This window comes from Gastrolobium bilobum, unplaced genomic scaffold (genome assembly GCF_033153095.1).
Source record: "Gastrolobium bilobum isolate Gb01-03AN ecotype WA unplaced genomic scaffold, APGP_CSIRO_Gbil_v1 utg12420, whole genome shotgun sequence".
Lineage (NCBI taxonomy): Eukaryota > Viridiplantae > Streptophyta > Magnoliopsida > Fabales > Fabaceae > Gastrolobium > Gastrolobium bilobum.
Genome location: NW_026895837.1, coordinates 82,666 through 104,987, shown reverse-complemented (window position 1 = coordinate 104,987; position 22,322 = coordinate 82,666). Strand labels below are relative to the sequence as shown.

Genomic DNA, 22,322 nt, shown 5'->3' with positions numbered 1-22,322 from the left:
TTAATGATTATAATTTATTAAATTATATTTATTAATTAATTATTAATTCATAATAAATTATAACTATTAAATTAAAATTTAGTAACATGTCGTACCAAAAAAAAGATAATAATAATAATAATTATTATGAGCGGACAAGGGAAATTGTTTGCCCGCCACTATCAATTTACGAAACCCTCCCCAAAACCCTACCTCGCCATTCCTTCCATTTCTCAGTTCTCAGTTCTCAGTGGTCCATTCCTTCCTCTCTTCCCCGAATTCCAAATTACATATTCTGTTTGTCTCTCAGGAAAGCCATAAACGAAAGAAGGCTTCAATTTCATTCCTCTTGTCCTGGTTCCAGCTTAAGCTTCTTCTAATTGTAGGGCTTCTATCGGGATGTCGTGGGAAGGCGAGATTGTGATGCGTGATGTCACCAATGCGGGTCTTGTTGTCAGTGATCGCATTGGTCGCGAAGTTTCGTCTCAGCTCGACCTCGAAGAAGCTCTAGAAGCCTCCAGATACGCCAGTCATCCTTATTCCACTCATCCCAAAGAGGTATTTTCAGTATTTACCTCTCAAATCTGATTGCGTGCTAAATTCGAGTTATTTGGCTTAGGGATCCCTACCTTGTGCATAGCCAGAATGAATTTTCGGGAGGGAAAAAAAATCAAATTCATCATTTGTTAGTTTAGACTTGTGAACCACTTCTTTTATTCAGTGTTCCATTTTCACGTGAAAAGTCATATTCCTATGGGAGTGTTCAAACATCAAAATTATTTTAAAATGAAATGGCTGAATGTTATTTGGGTATATCACAGAGGATGGTAATATCATAATGACTGCATTCTAGGTATAGAGCATGTGTGTTGTCATAATTATTTAGGTTGTGGTTCTGTTTTACTCTCTTTCTCCATCTGATTGCATATTTGATATCGTTTCAGTGGCCCCCTTTAGTTGAGGTAGTGAATACCTGGGAGTTGCCTCCCGTGCTCATTGAAAGATACAATTCAGCTGGTGGGGAAGGAACTGCTTTTTGCGGAATATTTCCCGAAATACGCAGGGCATGGGCATCTGTAGACAATTCCTTGTTTCTTTGGCGTTTTGATAAGTGGTAAGTACAACGATGATGAGTTAGAATTAATTTAGTTTCATGTCTGAGACTAGACACGTCCCTTACTCATCTTTTGAATGAAAGCTGTCTTCCTGGATTTCTTTATTTATAGTTTTTTATATGGAGTTGCCTCTTACATCTTTTGTTTGGCGTGCTTTCAAGCAATGGAAGGAGTTGATCTTTACTAGTGAACCCTTCTTTTCTTTCCTTCTTTTTTTAACATCGTTTTAAAAAATAAATATTTCCCCTTTTTCTTTCCTTTTAGTTTTTTATTGTTTTTTTTTTTACATTTGGGACATCAGACCCTCACAGACTATTGCATGAATACTTATTAGGGTGTTTTTTGCTGGTACTTTGTAATAGTTTAAGCTTTTAGTTTGACTAAGCAGTTAGAAAAGGATCGAGGATGTTAAATGTTTGAAGATAGACTTACTACGCTTTTTGTTTCTTTGAGTTTCGGTTTGAACTCTCTTGATTTTTAAATTACTATTTCTGTTTTATAATTATATTATTATTAATGTACCAAAAATTGGGGACAGATGATTTCAGGGGGCTAAAAATTGCTTTGATTGTTATTGTATTCTAATTTAAATTCATTAAAGCTATTTAGTGGAACTAATATTTACATGTGCTGCAATACTTCTGATCTAACATTGTTGCTTCCTTAGGGATGGCCAATGTCCTGAATATAGTGGGGAGGAACAAGCTATTTGTGCTGTTGGTCTTGCAAAATCAAAACCTGGTGTTTTTGTTGAAGCTATCCAGTATCTTTTAATTTTAGCCACTCCTGTTGAGGTATTAACCATTTTGTGTTTTAGTTCTTTTCCATGGACTTGTGTACTAAAATATTATGCTTCTGAACCAGTTCTTTTTATTATGTGGTAAATAATTTTTTTGTACCTGATCAACATCATATGTGTTGGTTTTCCATTCACACTAACAGTTCTTTTGGCTTGAATACTGTTCTTTCATCTTTTGAAGTATGATATCTCCCTTCTTCCTTAAATCTTTTAATTGAACGTTTCTTAATAATCTATTAACTTTTCCACCTGTTTTTATGTGGTTCTCTCTCTGTGTCTGGTTGAATAGTACCTTGGCTTGCTGTTAATCCAGCTAAAAGTAGTTGATTTCCTTAAAGTTTTTGAATAGCATGGATAAAGATCATAAGTAGTTTAATTATCCTTCTGACTTACTTATGACCACATTTCTAATGCCAGACCATGTAGCTAAGTTGTTGGAGAATTTATAATTTTGAAGGAGGGAAGATAAAATGATTTATTACTAAAATGAATTATTAGGGTAAATGATAAAATTAATAAATATAAGTTTAGAATAAGGGTAAAACTGTAAAATAAATGAGGAGTCAAAAAAGCTGACATACATCTTAACTAAAACTTATTTTTTTCTTCATTATAAAAAAAAGCTCTTTTTATAACAAGAGCTTTTATAAAAACTTGTTTGGCTTAGCTTCTGTTTGTAAGGAGAAGAGAAGCTAAAAAAAAGACCTTCCAAATAGGAACTATTTTGTAATTCATAAGAAGAAAGAGATAAGAAAAAACAACTCTAAGGAAAACTTAAAAGATCCATGTAATTGAATTTTCACTGTGTGTTTTTAAAAGCAAGGTTGCCTTTCTCTGGTATGCCCCATATGATAAGTTTTTTCCTTTGGAGATTAATTATTGGAATTACACTAAAAGTAAAAGCTTTATTTTGCTTAGAGAGGATGCACATAGCATCAAATGATTCAAATCAAACTTTATGCTCATCTTAGTGGTTTGGGGTTCAACTGCTTTTGTTCTTTTGCTGGTTTGCTCAGTGGAATTTTGAATTAGCCTTTTATCAACCCTAATGTGCCTTTGCGTATAATTGCAACTTCTCGACCTTTTGGAATTTTTGGTTGAAATTTTTTCTGGTTTGGAAGGTAATGAGAAGGTTGTTTTTTGTTAGGGAATAATATAAACCATTAAAAAGGCCCTCACTCAATACCTTAAGGTTTTGGGTTGAAGTGGTTTTTTACATGGTATCAAAGCTTCACTGACCACAAGTTCACGAGTTCGATCATCACCGCCCCCCACTTGTAGAATTAAATATGCAGAAGGTAAACCAAAAAAGAAAAAAATTGGGCCTATGCAATATCCACGCTTCAAGCCCAAAGGGCTCTTGCGTGAGGGTGTGTGTTAGAGAATAATATAAATCATTAAAAATGCCTTCACTCAACACCTTAAGGTTTTGAGTTGAAGTGGTTCTTTACATCTTTGGTCCAGGTTTTCGTGGTCATTTGGTGAGTTAGAACTTAAGATGCATGCCCCATAATGAGCTTGGTAAAGTAGGCAATTGGCTATCCATTAATATTTCTCAAAGGGTGGGTATTTTTCATTGGAATCCTCTGTCACTATCATTAGAGCCAAATAATGAAATAATTGGCAGGATGCTATGATTGGAGACATGGTCAACATTGCAAACGCGTTCCAGTTCATCTCGGATATGTTCGTATGGCTTTAATCATTTTAGGGTTGTGTGCATGGAGAGGCCACATTTGCCATTTTAGGATCGTTTCAGGGCTTCAAATTCTATTGAAATCTGCAAGATGGGGCAAATTTATCATTGATCGAGTTTATAGCAGAGAGGGGATTGAAAGAGTTCGGCAATGGTATGGACCTATGGGTAAAGGTAGCAGCAATAAATCACATCTTGTTTAAGATAATGTACTGGAGAATTTATATTGGTCCTTGAGAGTATTCTTTTGTAGCAATGTTAGGTATCTGAGTATGAGAGACTGATACCTAGTCCACTCTTAGAAGTTTAAATTTAACAGAATAGGTGCCAAGTTACCAGCTAGAAAGTGATTTGTCATGTAGCTGATTACAAAGCTACTAGTGCCTCTGCAAGACTAATTTGAGCATCACAGCTAAACTTCAATAGTTAGACAAGTTTTCCTTTTATAAATGAAGAAATTAATTTCAAAAACAGGAAAAAGAAAAGGAAATAATTAGGGTAACTATAAATTCTCCAGAAGATATATGGAAGACAACAAATATCATTAAAGTATCAAGGTCCTTGAATCCTGTTTACATCTGTCAAAGAAACTCCTTTAAAAAATATCCAAAAGCAGAATAACATATATCAAAAACCAAAAAAGCAGAGTAGTGCGTGAATTTGTCTAATAAAAAATATCAAATCAAAAGTATGTGCAGTTGTTTTGGCACCATACCTGCTTTTTAGTTAGACAGCAAACGAGGTATTTTCATTATTGGCGCTCTTCTTTACTCTTAAAACAGTTTTTTTGTGAGATGTTTAATACTTTAATGTGATGATTTTGTTTGATATTCAATATTTGCAGCTAAGTTTTCTGTTACAGTATGTTATAAGTTCTTTTTTATTCACCAATAAATGGATTTTGTCAGTTGATTTTAGTAGGGGTATGCTGCTCTGGAGGAGCAGATGGCTCAGATCCATTCGCAGAAGTTTCATTACAGCCATTGCCAGAGTATTCAATACCATCTGATGGGGTTACAATGACTTGTGTAGCATGTACTGATAAGGGCCGCATTTTTCTTGCTGGTCGTGATGGCCACATATATGAGCTTCTTTATTCAACTGGTTCAGGATGGCAAAAGCGCTGCAGAAAAATCTGCATCACTGCTGGTTTAGGAAGTGTAATTTCAAGGTATCTTGTGATTTTTAATCTTTTGTTGGTATATAAGTCCCTAACCGTGCTACTTGATTGCGGATTTTTTTTAATTTTACAATTGTATGTGTATCTGGTAAATGGTATATAAAAAGGAAAAAGTGTGTGTCATTTTAAAAGATGTAAAGTTGTGTCATTTTAAGTGAGAGAAAGAGATAGATAAAGGAAGAGAGAGAGTGGACAAAAAAAATAAAAAGTGTGGGTCCCACCTCTTTGTGAGAGTGAAATGATATAAGTTGTATCATTTAAAAGGACAAACACTTTTTCCATATAAAAATACATCATTTTTACAGCAAACTGTTTCTTCGTTAATTCCTTAGTAACTTAATTTTAGCTGTTATTTGCAGATGGGTTATACCAAATGTATTCAATTTTGGAGCTGTTGACCCCATTGTTGAAATGATTTTTGACAATGAGAGACAAATATTGTATGCACGAACTGAAGAGATGAAGCTTCAGGTTTATGTTCTCGGACCAAATGGTGATGGCCCAATAAAGAAAGTTGCTGAAGAAAGGAATCTTGTCAATCAGAGGGATGCACATTATGGAGGTAGACAATCAACAGGATCAAGAGTCTCAAGTCGATCACCGAAGCCATCCATTGTTTGCATCTCACCTTTATCTACACTTGAATCCAAGTGGCTACATCTTCTTGTTGTTTTATCAGATGGCAGAAGAATGTACCTATCTACCTCTCCTTCTAGTGGAAGCTTGACTGGGTTCAACACCAACCATCGCAAGCCTAGCTGTTTAAAGGTTGTCACAACAAGGCCTGCTCCTCCTTGGGGTGTTAGTGGTGGTCTCACCTTTGGAGCCATGGCTCTTGCTGGTAGACCTCAAAATGATGATCTCTCACTAAAAGTTGAGGCAGCCTATTATTCTGCTGGAACTCTTATCCTTTCTGATGCATCACCTCCAACTATGCCTTCACTCCTTGTTTTGAACAGGGATTCAAGCTCACAGTCATCCCCATCAGGTAATCTAGGGACAAGTACGAGGAGTTCCCGGGCATTAAGGGAATCTGTTTCTTCTTTACCAGTTGAAGGACGAATGCTTTCTGTGGCAGATGTTTTACCTTTTCCCGATACTGCAGCTACTGTGCAGTCTCTGTATTCAGAAATTGAGTTTGGTGGTTATGAGAGCTCAATGGAATCATGTGAAAGGGCGTCTGGCAAACTCTGGGCAAGGGGAGACCTCTCAACCCAACATATATTGCCAAGGAGGAGGATTATCATCTTCAGCACCATGGGCATGATGGAAATTGTTTTTAACAGGCCACTAGACATTCTAAGACGGCTATTAGAGTCCAACTCTCCAAGATCTGTATTAGAAGATTTCTTCAATCGATTTGGTGCTGGTGAGGCTGCTGCAATGTGTCTAATGCTAGCTGCAAGAATAGTGCATTCTGAAAACCTTATTAGCAACGTTATTGCTGAGAAGGCAGCTGAAGCTTTTGAGGACCCAAGATTTGTTGGCATGCCACAACTTGAAGGTAGTAGCCCATTATCAAACACAAGAACTGCTGCTGGTGGTTTTAGCATGGGCCAGGTTGTTCAGGAAGCTGAGCCTGTTTTTTCAGGTGCACACGAAGGGCTCTGTTTGTGTTCATCTAGATTACTTTTTCCTCTATGGGAACTTCCTGTAATGGTTGTAAAAGGTAGTTTAGGTCCTTCAGGCACTTTATCTGAAAATGGGGTAGTTGTATGCAGACTCTCTGTTGGGGCTATGCAATTCCTTGAACACAAACTCCGATCTTTAGAGAAATTCTTAAGATCTAGGAGGAACCAGAGGAGGGGACTTTATGGCTGTGTAGCAGGTTTAGGAGATCTGAGTGGTTCCATTCTATATGGTAGTGGTTCAGCATTAGGTGCTGGTGATCGAAGTATGGTAAGAAACTTATTTGGTGCTTATTCCAGAAATATGGAGTCCAATGGTGGCGGAACAACAACTAAAAGGCAAAAGTTGCCGTATAGTCCTGCAGAATTAGCTGCCATGGAGGTGAGCCTACATTTTAAAATGTTTGCATAGGTGTTACGATTTGTAAGTTATGAGTTTAGTTTCTCACTTAGGTTTGTTGTGCTACAGGTAAGGGCAATGGAGTGCATTAGGCAGCTGCTACTTAGATCCAGTGAAGCCCTGTTTTTGCTTCAACTTCTTTCGCAGCATCATGTCACTCGATTGATTCAGGGATTTGATGCTAGCCTTCAACAGACATTAGTTCAGTTAACATTTCATCAACTAGTTTGTTCAGAGGAGGGTGACCGTCTTGCTACAAGACTAATATCTGCTCTAATGGAGGTAAAACCTGTTTAGGCAAGCCCTGAAGGAAACTTCATCTTCAAAAAGTTTATACATTAATGGAGATTTCTTTCTTTTTGTGAATAAACTTTTGTATCTTCCTTTTATAATAATTATTTTTATTAATATCATGCCTTGCTCCAGTATTATACTGGTCCTGATGGCAGGGGGACTGTAGATGACATTAGTAGGAGATTGAGAGAGGGTTGTCCAAGCTACTATAAGGAATCTGATTACAAGTTCTTCTTAGCCGTGGAAGCCCTGGAGAGAGCTGCTGTGACTGTAGATGCTAAGGAAAAGGAGAATCTTGCTAGGGAAGCATTTAATTCCTTAAGCAAAGTTCCAGAGTCTGTGGACTTACAAACTGTTTGCAAACGTTTTGAGGATTTAAGGTATATTTTTTATTTTTTTGCCCTCCATTTTCTTGTTTAGTGTCATAATTTTTTCCCCTGGCCTGTGATTGGAAAGCCTTCAATGTGAAAGTTAAATACACTTGCCAACTGCAGATTTTACGAAGCTGTAGTGCGCCTACCTCTTCAAAAGGCACAGGCTCTTGACCCTGCTGGTGATGCTTACAATGATGAAATTGATGCAACTGTCAGAGAACAAGCACTTGCTCAGCGTGAGCAGTGTTATGAGATAATTATCAGTGCTTTGCGGTCGCTGAAAGGTGACGCTCTGCAGAATGAATTTGGCTCTCCCGTCAGATCTGCTGCTTCACAATCTTCACTTGATCCAGCCTCCCGGAAAAAATATATATGCCAAATTGTTCAGCTGGGTGTCCAATCACCTGACAGAATTTTCCATGAGTATCTCTACCGGGCTATGATTGACTTGGGTCTTGAGAATGAATTGTTAGAGTATGGAGGTCCTGACCTGTTGCCATTTTTGCAAAGTGCTGGTCGTAAACCCATACATGAGGTTGTGTATCTCTTTCTCTCCAATAATTTGTTAATGGCTTGCTGTTCACTTGGTCAAAGGGCACAAATATTATGTATTATAATTTTGATTGTATATGTTTTGCATGAAGAAGCTAAACACTTGCCCTACTTCTCATACCATTTCTCAGAAAATTTGTAATTTTCTCATTTTCTTCATGGTCCTCTTTTGTTTTTCCGGATCTGCTAGGTTCGTGCTGTGACTGCTACAACTTCTCCAATGGGGCAATCCAGTGCACCAATGTCATCTAATCAAGTCAAGTACTATGAACTTTTGGCACAGTATTATGTCTTGAAGCGTCAACATATGCTTGCAGCTCATGCATTGCTAAGACTAGCTGAAAGGCGCTCTATTGATGGAGTCCCTACTCTTGAACAGAGGTTAATCAATTTCTCAATTTCATTGTCTTTAGTATCTCCTTTTCTTACATTTCCATTGAAGCTTCTGGCTTTCTGAGTAATTTTGTTGATTTACTCTGCTAACCTGGTTGGGATAAACCAAACTTAGTGAACCCTTACACCATTTGGATCTCATCTTGCAATTGTGAGGTCACACAGAGCATGATGTCAAGACTGCCAGATAGTGAATGGTATCATGTTTAAAATGATATTTTAAAGGGATTAATGTTTCTCCTACTAACAAGAGATAACTTTATCTCCTGCACTTAGTCTCACATGAAAGTGGGTAGCACCCACTTTTTCTCTTTCTTTCTCATCTTCTCATAGGGCCCCACCCACTCCCATGTGGCCATGTGTGTGCAGGAGAAACATGAAGCCCTATTTTAAAATACTTTTACGAAAACAAAAACTTGAGTCTATTACTTCAAGTAAAGAAAATTGTATTTTTCACGTTAATCAGGGTTGAAGCTGGAGTTTTTGGCCACTTATATCCTAGATAGATTTAAGCTGTATTTTCATTAACACTAGTGAAAGATGCTTAATCTGACTCCTGATCAAACCGTATAAAACATTGAAATTGATTCCTGATCCACCATTAGTTCTCAAATAAGTTCTGCTCCTTATGTGTTTTGGATGACAGAAATTCACTTACGTCTAAGGCTGTGCATTTTTCATGTATTCATGCTGATCCCCTTTTCCACTGAAGAAGACCCCTTCATTGTTCTCTAGAATTTACTAGGATTACTAGAATTGTTTTGATCTGCTTGCTTGGATATCTTCTAATACTTTTATGTTTTGTAAAATTCAGGTGTCAACACCTAAGTAATGCAGTTCTACAGGCAAAAAGTGCAACTAACAGTGACGGGTTGATAGGTTCTGCTCGGAGTTCCATTGACAGTGGATTCCTAGATTTGCTTGAAGGGAAGCTTGCTGTTCTTCGGTTTCAGATAAAAATCAAAGAGGAACTGGAGGCTATGGCTTCCAGGTCAGAGGTTTTACCTAGCACGTCTGATTCTATCCAAAATGGTTTAGTCCCTGAGGGCAGTTCAACTGCTGATGCTAATTCTGCAAATGCAACACGGGAGAAGGCCAAAGAGTTGTCATCCGATGTAAAGAGCATATCACAGTTATATAATGAATATGCTGTTCCCTTTGAGCTCTGGGAGGTACTTCCTTCCTCTTTTTGACTGTTCATATTTAAATTTTGTTTTGTTAGATTTGTGCAACTTCCAACCAACCGTTAGTTTTGGTTGGTTGGTTGTGCAACTTCAGATTTTTCTCTTCTGGTTATTCACATTTTTTTGTTAATTTTGCTCTCTTTCAATACCTTTTAAGAGCTTGATAACGAAATAAATTACTAGGTGTCCCTCAAAGTCTCTTGAGGTTTAGAATTTAGATTTTTCCGAGCAATTTCCTTTCTATGTTCTTTGGTTGAAGTACGAAAGGGAAAGCAAGCATTGTTTGGTTTGTCTTTGAAGAGAGAAAAATAAGGGATTTTAGGTTCTCATAATCATTTAATATATTTAAAATTTCAAAAATCTATGTTACAACCCCATTTGCAAGGTATGGGACTTGAGTCCTACATTGGTTATATGGGCAACTAATGTGGGGTTTATAAGGCCTTGGACACTTCCAACCTTTGAGCTAGCTTTCGGGATGGTGCACCTCAAGGTTCTTATCAAATGGTATCAGAGCACCCACTATGTTTCGCAGATTGGAACTTGGAATTGGAACCCGAGGGTTGGAACCTTGAACTTGGAACCCCGGGCTTAGGCTGCGAAGCGTGGTGGAATGTTACGACCCCATTTGCAAAGTATGGGATTTGAGTTCCACATTGGTTGTATGAGCAACTAATGTGGGGTTTATAAGGCTTGGAATACTCCCACCATTTGACCTAGCTTTTGGGGTGGTGCTACCAATTTTATCAATCTATTGCTACCAATTTTATTTAAGTGAGTTCTCCAAATCAATAATGTTACGTAAAGTATTAATTTTATTTGTTCCTGTTCATTTTATTTATTTTCTTCCATTTATTTATTTTTTTAACAAAACCAAACCATAAAATATATCATGATTTTTGTAATCACTTCTTTTCCTTCCAATGATACCAAACTGGATGCAGGCATCTATGGGAAGTTATGACTTTCTTTTTTTCTCTCCTGTCAATTCCATTCCCTTTTTCTTTCTTTTCAAACCAAACGAAGCATTACAGATGTTGTTGTATCTGCCTGTTCTCCTGGATGGTTCTTGGCTATATAGTGTTCTTATTGAATAGATTGTCAAAAATGTTTGGAGTTCTGAAACAACTTCATCAAATCTCCTGTTGACAATTCCTCATTTCCTACTTTTCTTTTAGATATGCCTGGAGATGCTGTACTTTGCCAATTATTCTGGTGATACTGATAGCAGCTTTGTCAGAGAGACATGGGCTAGACTTATAGATCAAGCTATTTCAAGAGGTGGCATTGCTGAAGCTTGCTCAGTATTAAAGAGGGTTGGGCCCCGTATTTATCCGGGTGATGGAGCTGTTTTACCGCTTGACAGTATTTGTCTTCACCTAGAGAAGGCTGGACTGGTATATGTTTCCAAATTTGTTGACAATTTAGCGATTGTTTTGACTGTAAATGCTACTTTATGGTTATTATTTCTCTCCTTTTACTCTCCAGAACACCTTTCAGTTATTGGCAGGCAGGATTTGGTGGAATTAGGATTCTTTTGAACTGTATATAGACTTAGCTTTTATCTGAATTCATGTCTTTCTGTAGGAGAGGTTAAATTCAAGGGTTGAACCCGTTGGAGATGAGGATGTTGCGAGAGCCCTTGTTTCTGCTTGTAAGGGTGCAGCTGAACCTGTATTGAACACATATGATCAACTTTTAGCAAATGGGGCTGTTTTGCCATCTCCAAATCTTAGATTACGTATGCTGAGATCAGTTCTAGTGGTACTTCGTGAATGGTCTATGTCTGTATATTCACAGAGGATGGGTACTAGTCCTGGTGGGCCTTCCCCATTACTAGGTGGAGGATACTCATTTGAACGTACAGTTGCTAGCCAAGGAGTTCGGGACAAGATCACAAGTGCGGCAAACAGGTTGACTTCTTTATACTTTTATCTCTTCATATTATTAATATTGTCCATCTGACATTTCTCGTGGGCATAATTTTTACCATTAGATAAAGGTATTAGCTTTTTGTGACTGTTCCTTGATCCGAAGAGAACATTATATTAGAAATAAGCTGATTTCTCAAATCTTCCATTTTTTGACCTGCACCTGTTTTCGTCTTCCATTGTTCAGGTCCATTATTTATGTCCAGATGAAGTTTTGGTCTGATTGACTTTTAAATGCAGGTATATGACTGAAGTGCGGAGGTTAGCCCTTCCACAGAGCCAATCAGAAGTAGTCTACCGAGGCTTTAGAGAACTTGAAGAGTCACTTATAAGTCCTCATTCATTTGATCGATTTTGATCTTTGTTCCAATATATAGTGTTGTATCATTTGTTCTTGTGTAATAATTATTTTCAAATGAGTTTGTAATTTTCCATATTGAATGTGATCATGTTTTGCGTTTCCAACCCCCCCCCCCCCCCCCCCCCCTCTCTTCTCTCTCTCTCTCCTCTTTTCCCTTTTCCTTTTTAAAATCAGTCTTGTGTATCGATTAAGAACATCATCTATTTCTCCTGGTGGCTGGTCTATATTCAGCCAACTTTAAGCTATTACGATTGGTCTAACGGTGAGGGATTTGGGTAGTTTGTATTAGGTATGTGTTCAATTTTTACTAGAGTATCCAAAAAAAATATTCAGCCAACTTTTGTAAGCCTCGCTGGGTAGTGCCTACTAGTTTGGATGTACCAGCCAAGCTGTGATATGGTTTGCAGTTCTTTACTGGCTTAAGAATTGACTTCACAATCCAGAAGTTGATGTGAAATAGTTAAATGTGCATGTGTTGCGTTCAAGCTTTATTTTTATTTCAGTTTTGAGGACTTTTAAAATTTTATTTATTAATTTGGGATAAAAGTGATGGTGATATTTTTTTTTATTTTAATTTTGAAGACTTAAAATCTTATTAATTAATTTAAGATAAAGGTGATGTTAATGTTTGAATAATATTTTAAATGTTTTGAAATGTCAACATCCCATAGTTCATACAATTGATGATTAATAATTGATAATGGGCATATGTAAGGATATTATTTTCGGAGGAACTACAATTTAGAGTATATTTAATGGGAATATAGTTTCTTATGTCTCATACAATATAAATAAAAGTAAATGAGATTTATTTATCTTCATTCTCTCTTCTTTTTTTTGTATGGGTTTTATATATTTTTTTGTGTATTGAACGAGACAAATTATTTATGTAACACGGAAAATTATATCCCATACGTAAAGTAGTGCTCAAGTTTAAAGCCCTCGGGCTCAGTGTGGTCTATTTTTCTTTTAAAAAGAAAAAAACACGGTGATGCTAGCAAATTTTTTGAATAGGTTGCTGTTGTTTATTGCAGGCTAATTTCGATGCAAATGCTGTGAGTTTGCCATGGGTCAAAGACTTTTATTTTTTGGTAGGGCTCTACAATCCTATCCTCAAGACTCAAGAGCATCTTAACAATGTTCTCGTATCCTAATTACACTTACCAAGTACCTAAAACCACTCTAATTTCTTTATGCAGGTTCAATTGGTCACTTACCGGCTCCGTTAGGGTTGGTGAACAGTGATGCATATCAAACGGGGTAAGATTACCTATCTCATAGAATATTAAAAGAATATTATATAACAAGAAGGAGAATTAACAAGAGAAAGAATATACATTAAAATAAAAATCTTCGGAAGACATGCTACCTTGGATATGAAGAAAGATTTCTCTTTCGAAATTCCCAAAGAGACTTTAAAGAAGCTAAAGAAGGAAGATACCTTTGGAATGTTGAAGCAAAAAAGAGAGAGAAGGATATAGACTCATTTCAGATATTCAGACACTTAAAAACTCACATACACTTCTTATATATTTTACAAGTGACCAGAGTCTCTATTTATAGACTCAAGTTGAGACTTATGATGCAAACTTCAGACTTAGAATTATACTAAAAAATCTTATCTTTTTTGAGTCAAGTACATTTTGGGCCCATTGTCGCATCAGATTTAAAAGAAAGATTCTCTAATAGTACAAAAAGACAAAACCAAATAATAAATATCTAAAACATGCTTTGTTACATAAAAACTACCCTTATCGACGCTAAATTTTTTTACAATATAACCCGTCGACACATATTGCTGAAGATAAGATCTTTACTATTTTGCGAACACTTTTCTTTATGTCAGATGCTGCCAACTTTATCTTTTATTTTCAAAGATTGACAAGAAATGCTGGCTTGGAAATCTGATTCTACACTTTATCATCTGTATCATGTCTCCCAATAGTATCTAAGGAATTTCTAGAAACTGGGCTAGATATATCTTCATCTTCTTTATCTTGTTTTTTTTAACAGTTGGCGTATCTCCTTTTGATAATCCAATATTTCTGCTAACTTTTTTTTTTAGTACATCCGCTACTATAATCTCTGCTTGGCCTTTTAGCAAAGCCACAACTGTCAATGGATTTGTCTGTTCAGCGACAGACACCGTTTGAACATATGGAGGAACAAAACTTGCTTTACTTGGAAAAAGGGCTCTCTTCAAGAAAGAATTGACAGGTTAGTGGTCAATGAGGCTTGGCACTTGGGATTCCCAGAAAGGTCGGTTCACCACCTTATGTTTTATGGCTCTGATCACAGGCCTATTCTCCTGAGAGATGACTCTTTGGCTATCCCCCCTACGGGTCCCAAACCTTTTTGCTTTCTTGCTGCTTGGCTGACAAATGAAAGCTTCAGGGAAGTTGTAGAGGGCTGCTGGGAGAATGATATGGAATGGGCCCCTGCGGTTGATAAATTCCATCAGGAAGCGACACACTGGCATCAGAGTAGATTTAAAGAAGCCCAAAATAAGAAAAAGCAGATTCAAAGAAGACTTAGTGGGGTTGATGGTCAGCTGTGTAGAGGCTCAGATGAATCCCTGGAGAGACTTCACAGGTCCTTGTGGCATGAATTGAATACTATCTATATCCAAGAAGAGTTAACTTGGTTTCAGAGATCCAGGTGTAATTGTATGGCTTTTGGGGATCGAAATTCAAGGTACTTCCATTCGGTTGCCCGCACGAGAAGAAATAAGATTAAATCCTTGCGGAATGAGGAGGGTGAGTGGGTAGATGATCCAGAGGAGCTCAGATCCTTAGCCATCAACTACTTCAGGAACCTGTATGCAGAGGAGACCCAAAACTTTCCAACTCTTTGTATTGGAGGGTTGTTCCCTACTCTTGATAGTCAGAAATGGAGGAATTTTGAATCTGCACCTAATCAAGCTGAAGTTAAACACATTGTATTCAGTATGAGCCCATTTAAAGCTCCGGGAGTGGATGGATTGCATGCGGTCTTTTTCCAATCCCAATGGGACAAAGTGGGGAGTTCTGTCTTCAAGCTCATTAAGGAAATCTTCAAGGATCCTAATAAGTGGCTAAGATTAATCAAACTCTGATCTGCTTAATTCCCAAGATTGATTATCCGGAATCTATAAGTCAGTTCAGGCCTACCAGCCTCTGTAATGTCATCTACAAGGTGATCACCAAAGTTGTTGCTTCTCGGCTTAAGAATCACATGAGTGAGCTCATTATGCCTAACCAATGCAGTTTTGTGAAGGGGAGACATGCATCGGACAACATTATTATCAGCTAAGAGATCTTCCATTCTATAAGGACTAAAAAGGGGAAAAAAGGGTGGATGGCCATCAAGGTGGATATGGAGAAGGCGTATGATAAAATTAGTTGGGATTTCCTTAAGGACACTCTCCTTACAACTGGGATGCCCAATTCCATGGTGGGGCTCATTGTGGCTTGTGTTACTTCCTCCACCATGAATCTTCTCTGGAATGGTACCCAGACAGAAGAATTTACACCAACCCGAGGAATTAGATAAGGCGATCCTCTTTCCCCCTATCTTTTTGTGCTATGCATAGAAAGACTTGGGCATATCATTAGTGCAGCAGTCTCTCATAAGAAGTGGAAACCTATCAAGCTGGGTAAAAAAGGCCTCCCTATCTTTCATTTATTTTTTGCTGATGATCTCTTGCTTTTCACAGAAGCGTTAAGTGACCAGGCCAATCTGATCTCAGATATCCTTAGCCACTTTTTTAGTGCTTCTGGTCAGAAAATTAGCAACAACAAAACAAGGTGTTTCTTCTCAAAGAATGTAAACCATGTAAAGAGGAGTGAACTCTGTTAGGGCATGAATTTTATACCTACTGCAGATCTGGGAAAATACTTGGGGATTCCCATTTTGCACAAGAGAGTAAATAAGAACACTTTCAGGCACATTATTGACAAGACCAATAGCAAGCTCAGCGCATGGAAAGCCAAATCACTCTCTATGGCAGGAAGGGTTGTCCTCACCAAAGTTGTCCTTGCTGCACTTCCCACTTATTCTATGCAAACCTCTCTCGTTCCCCTTGGAACCTGTGATGAAGTGGAGAAGAAAATGAGAGGCTTTGTGTGGGGATCCAGCCAGGAAGCTAGAAAATTCCATGCCTTGCCGTGGAGTACTGTTTGCAGGGATAAGGAGGATGGTGGCCCGAGGATTAGAAGCCTGAGGAAGACCAATAAAGCTTGTCTTACGAAGATTGGCCATGGCATTCTAACCAATGGAGAGGACCTCTGGGTGCGGGTTCAGAAAAGTAAATACAAAGTGGAGGAGGGTTTGTTACCCATTATTAGAAAAAGAACTGGAAGCTCCAATCTCTGGCTTGGTCTCTCTCGGGTTTGGCCCAATGTGTATGAAGGGTCGAGGATTATGATAGGAAATGGAACTGGGAGCTCTTTCTGGTACGATAAGTGGCTGGCTATTGGTCCTCTCACTAATCATACGACCCAAGCCATCCCCCAAATGTCCCAAGATGCTGTAGTAGCCCAAATGGTTGATCACCATGGTGAATGAAGATGGCAAGAATTCTAAAGCATCCTAACAGATGAAGCCTTAAATTTTATTGCAGGTACTTGCTCTCCTCAGCCAGATGATGGAGATGACCAGGTGATTTGGGATGCATCACAAAATAGTCGGTTTTCTTTCAAATCTGCCATGTTATGCAATGAAGTTCCCCCACAACAGCAATCGCGGTGGAATATAGCCTGGGATTAGGATGGACCACCCAGAATCAAGACCTTCCTATGGCTACTCCTTGGGGAAAATTTGCCCACAAATCAAAGGAGATACCGGAGACATATTTCGAGCTCCAATGTTTGTCCCAGGTGCAACTCGGCCTCTGAGAGTTGCCTCCATGTCATGCGCGACTGCCATTGGGCTCAAGCTTTGTGGAAACGGGTCATCAACCAAGAAAATTGGAGGGAATTTTTTAATTCTTCTTTTCATGGGTGGCTGTCATCTAATCTGTCTCCTAAATCAGTATTGCTAGGAAGAACAAAAATTGAATACTTTCTTTGGCATTATTTGTTGGTTTATATGGAAGGAAAGGAACACCTTTGTCTTTGATAACAAGAACAGTAGAGTTGAGGGTATTGCTAGAGTGGCTCGATCCTATCTGCTGAATTTTTTAGATGCAAAGAAACTGTATAAGGAAACTGGTCTTCAGGCTAGTCCTCGTGTGGAGATGCTGATCAAATGGACTCCTCCTCCATCTGGTTCCATTAAAATAAATACGGATGGTTCTGCAATGAGAGGTAATAGGCAGAATGGGTGTGGGGGTGTCATAAGGGATGAAGCTGGACACTGGTTATTGGGCTTTGCTAGAAATCTGGGGGCTGGAAGCTCGGTCAAGGCAGAACTGTGGGGTTTGTTATTGGGTCTTCAATTATCCTGGGACAAGGGATATAGAAGAATTATTATTGAAGGAGACTCTCAAGTCTCTCTAAACATGGTCAGTGAAGGTTGTTCCCCGAATCATCCTTATACTGGCCTGGTTAGGAAGATTATACAGATGAGAAACCGTGATTGGCAAGTAGATTTTGTTCATACGTTTAGAGAAGGAAATGCAGTGGCTGATTGGCTTGCTGGATTTTTGCATTCTTTAGGTTGGGAGACCGTTTTATTAGAGGTTCCACCTCAAGGGTGTATAAGGGTTTGAGAGAATGATTTTAGGGGTGTTGCTTGGCCCCGTTTGACTAGGACTGTGTAGTTTTTGCTTTCCTCCTTTATACCTAAAAAAAAAGAGGAACAAAACTTGCTTCTTTGCTAGTTTCTTTATTACTCAAAAGGGAGCAACTACCTATCTCACGTGCTTTAAGGCTGGAAAACCTTGAGATTTCGGTTATAAATAACTTGATTCTTGCTATAATGAAAAAATTTGTATAACAAGCCTCTCTATCTTCACTAAGATTTCTACTTATTCTCAAGCAAACTAGGATTTGATATTATTTTTTATTTTTTTTGATAAATAGGATTTGATATTATTACTATTACTATTATCTCACCTTTAATTCAAAATTAATTTTCGCCCTTTCTTTTAAATTGTCTGTTTATGTAAGATTGAGATGTTTTGTTATGTCATAACCATCTTAGTTTTTCTTGTCGTTATGTATGTTGGTGTATCTTAAAAACGCATGTACCAGTAAACTATTTCATTTGATCGCATTCATAATAAGAAACAAGCCATATAATCATAAAGACTATTCTCTTAATCTTAGTTGTTAATTTCATTTATATTTAACTACTCTAATTTTTTAGTTAATACAAGTGAACCAAGAGACAAGATAACCTGCCCCAAGATACAAAATTATAGTTGAATCAGCTTAACTTCTTCGGATATGTTTGGAAATGATGTTGCTGTCCTAATTTTTTCATTAATGCTTTTAGAGTTTGAGAAGGGATAAAGTATATTAATATTACTTCATGGAGGCGATTCCTTTGCAACCTTTTGAATAATTTGTAATGCTTAATGATTAAATTCAAACAAATAATGCACTTTCCGTCTTATCGAAATATGGAATATGTTAATTTAAAAGAAGGGAAATATCGAGTTTGTAGGACTAAGGTTTTTAGCATCTGTAATTGTAAAAAAATAATGCACTTCCGGTCTCCTACGAATCTACGATGGTTGAATTGTTGGCTCTAGAATATGAAAAGTAACTTTGATAAGTCTTAATTGTATTAAGATGTAAATAATTGTTGTACAGATTTTTTCTTTTTTCCAGGTACTCCTACACGTAGGTTGATGTATTTACCGTCTCTTACTATTAATTTTATTATTATTCGGTTAAAATTAAATCAAATAATTATAAATAATATTAAATAAGAATCATTGAATTGATGGTAAGGGTAGTAAAAAAATTGATAAATATAACTTATCACAATATATACATAAAGTATTAATATTTTTCATGTTATATGAGATAATTTTATTTTTCACAAACAAAATATATATATAACTCATTTTTTCTCTCTCTTAATATGGCTTTATATGAGCTCACATACTTTTATGCGTATAAAAGTTATCTCTTATAACATAATAAACATTAATCTCATACATAAAATATAAAAATCAAAATAAAATAATGAACAACATTGATTGAATTTATTTAAGGAATTAATATTTATCATATTGTAGGAGATAATTTTATCTCCTACAAATACATAAAAGTGTATAGGACCCATCTTTTCTTTTTCTCTCTATCCTCTTCATATGGTCCTATATGCCATATACACTTATATATATATATATATATATATATATATATATATATATATATATATATATAGAGATAATTTTATTTTATACAATATAAGAAACATTAGTCCCTCTATTTAATCACAAATTATTACACCAACTCAAGGATCTTTTTTTTTTTTTTAATTATTACAAGGTTCTTAAATTCCAATGTTATTGTTCCTAGTCTCTATGATGCATTGACACTTAAAAAAAACCCAGACACCAAATCCATCATGACGGAAGTTATGCAACAGCCTGACTCATGGCCTGGTTATAGGGTGTCCAAGGGCTGCCTCTGGTTTAAGGACAAGTTAGTAATGCCAGAATCCTCACCCATTAATGCGTGAGATTTTATATGAGTTTCATTCAACCCCATAAGGCAGGGGGCACTCGGGTGTGATAGTAACTTATAAGAGGTTGGCTATTGTTTTCTATTGGAGGGGGATGCAGAAGGACATTGAGAAGTTTGTTCATGAATATGGGATATGCCAACAACAAAAGTATCAAGGGTTAATACCTGTAGGATTGTTGCAACCCTTGCCGATACCTGCTTAGATTTGGGAAGACTTACCTATAGATTTTGTGGCTGGCTTTCCGAAATCCAAGGGTGTGGACACAATCCTAGTAGTGGTAAATCGTTTGACAAATTATGCTCATTTCATGACTGTCACTCACCTATTCACTGCAGAAGATGTAGCTTTGCTGGTTGATAAGAAGGTAATTCGATTGCATGGTCCACCTAGGTCCATTGTTTCAGACCATGACAAAGTCTTCATCAGAAAATTCTGGTGTGAATTATTCAAATTGTCGGGGACGAAGTTGAAATTCAGTTTCGCTTACCATCCACAAACAGATGGTCAAACAGAGGTTGTGAACCGTATATTGAAACATACTTACGCTATTTTGCAAGTGGGAACCTGATAACTCTCCCAAATGAGAGTTAATTTAGTATTTTTATGATGAATTTGTTGCATAAATTCCATATAAGTTGACCTCTTTGCATGATAATTGAGCTAATTATTGTATATTTATGATTAAGTGCTTTGAGATGACTAAGTATGGAAAATAAGACAATATCCCTTGATTTTGTGTAAGAAAATATGACTTGTTGAATGTTTGTCTTCGCAGGGAAAATTGACGTAAGAATGCTGTAGCAGAGAAGCTGACGAAGTAATGATATAGCAAGCGCTACAGCATGACAACGTGGACAAAGGAACAACCGAACTTTTGAAATTCAAAAGTTAGTTATTCTCCAACCATACACCAACAAGCAAAGGAAGTTTCTGAAGATTTAATCCAGAAATCACAAGGGTCAAAGACAAATTCAAAGATTGAATCTAATCCGAAAATCCCAAAGAACAAGGACAACAACCTTGATTCGGTCAACAACATTGGCACAAGAAATTCAAGAAGATAAAGATCTTATCCAATTAAGTGCCAACAAATCCAAAAATCCCAAGAAATAAAGACAACAAACTCAGCTCTTATTCGGTCAACAACAACATTGGCACAAGGATTCCAAGAAGATCAAGATTTTATCCAACAAGTGCCAACAACCCAAGAATCTAGGGATACGATAAGGCTGCAGCAACAAGATTCTTGGATTTTCACTCCTAACCCTAAATCCCAATTATCCAACCACTTTCCCTATTTAAAGAGGAGTTCCCTCACGGATTCAACAAGCGAGAGAGAGGTCAGAAAGGCAAGAAAGAAGGGAGGGGAAGAATGTAGTACCCCTCCCACATTTTAGAGAGAGAAAGTAAAGTTCTTGGAGAAGGAAGAACTGCTGGAGCAGTGCTGGAGCAAAGCAGTGACGACGTTTTCCTACAGCATTCGTTTTCATCTTCTTTTCTGTTCTCCAATGAGTTCTTTCTTTCTTTTCTCTGTTTTATTTAATTCCATTATGAGCTAAATTGCTCTATAGGTTAGGTGATAAAGTACCTATGCTGTAACATTGAGATGTATGCCTAAACTTTGTTTTTATTAATGTTTAATTAGTTATTCAACGAGTTTGCTTAATCTCATTCATGTGTGCATGTCGAGAGATACATATATGATATTGAGGATGTTGGGGCCGAGTGGTTTCCGAATCCAGACCCTTGTTGAATTATGTGGATTAATTAGGTTAAGAAAATTAACTTGATTAAGTTGTGGGTAGAGAGATCATTCACACCACGTAGCTTTTGAACTTGAACTTTCATAATGCAGTAATTAGTTTGGCCATAGAGATGTGGGAATTAGTTATTGGGTATATATGTTAGGTTGGCCAAAAGCCCCAGCATACCTTAGTGTTCGGTTACTAGTTAAACATTGATATAACATTGTTAAAGCATCGTTTCAGTATTGTTGTATCAGGGAAATTGAACTTGACCTATATTTCATCCATCACTTTAATACCTTTAATTTTAGTTTACTATTTCTTAGTTTAATTATATTTTATTTTACAAACCCAACCATAAAATTCAATCTTTGTCTATTTTCTTTACTTAAATAATCATTGCTTTATAAATCATCTCCGTGGGAACGATACTTGGACTCACACATCCCTTTATTACTTGTGACACGTGCACTTGCGTATTTGTGTGATTGATTTAATTGATTGCAATTTGCACAACAGAACCTGAAGAGTTGGGCTACATGGCTTCCATGGGGTGAATTTTGATTCAACAGTACTTACAATCGATCTTCCCAAATGACTCCTTTTAAGGCTATGTATGGGAGAGATCCTCTTTCCATTGTTACATTTGATAAGGGGACAACTTCAGTGGCAGCAGTGGACCAATGGTTGGAGGCTAGGGATGCAGTGTTGGCTGATCTGAAACAAAACCTCTGCAAGGCTCAACAAAGGATGAAGAAGCAGGCTGATATGGGTTGAAGGGAGGTTATCCATGAAGTGGGTGAAATGGTTTATCTGAAAAAGCAGCCCTACAAGCTAATATCATTAGCGAAACACTTGAATCAAAAACTGAGCCCATGGTTCTATGGCCCATTTGAAGTGGAGGAGAGAGTTGGGCCTGTAGTTTACAGATTAAAACTTCCTGGTTATTCAAAGGTACATCCAGTCTTCCATGTTTCTCAACTTAAGAAAGCTATTAACCCCAGTGTACCTATTCTCCCATTACCAAAATGCTTATCAGAATCTTTGAAGCTCGAAGTCCAACCAACA

At 37.2% G+C, this 22,322-nt stretch overlaps 1 protein-coding gene across 2 annotated transcripts; it reads left to right on the top strand.

The window, feature by feature from the left end:
- The first annotated feature begins 246 nt into the window (after positions 1 to 246).
- Positions 247 to 12,300, top strand: LOC133296289 (nuclear pore complex protein NUP155). 2 transcript variants are annotated; one of them, XM_061495243.1, is made up of 13 exons: positions 247 to 537; positions 924 to 1,093; positions 1,762 to 1,888; positions 4,498 to 4,760; positions 5,129 to 6,779; positions 6,867 to 7,079; positions 7,224 to 7,471; positions 7,586 to 8,000; positions 8,208 to 8,398; positions 9,225 to 9,582; positions 10,773 to 10,991; positions 11,182 to 11,507; positions 11,766 to 12,300. In XM_061495243.1, exons 1-13 carry the CDS (start codon positions 379 to 381, stop codon positions 11,881 to 11,883), a joined length of 4,458 nt encoding a protein of 1,485 aa, XP_061351227.1. In that variant the 5' UTR covers positions 247 to 378; the 3' UTR covers positions 11,884 to 12,300. The 2 variants fall into 2 exon arrangements, with proteins under 2 accessions (XP_061351227.1, XP_061351228.1); XM_061495244.1 differs by lacking the exons at positions 247 to 537; positions 924 to 1,093 and having other exon boundaries at positions 1,784 to 1,888; positions 4,508 to 4,760.
- The last annotated feature ends 10,022 nt before the right edge of the window (positions 12,301 to 22,322 follow it).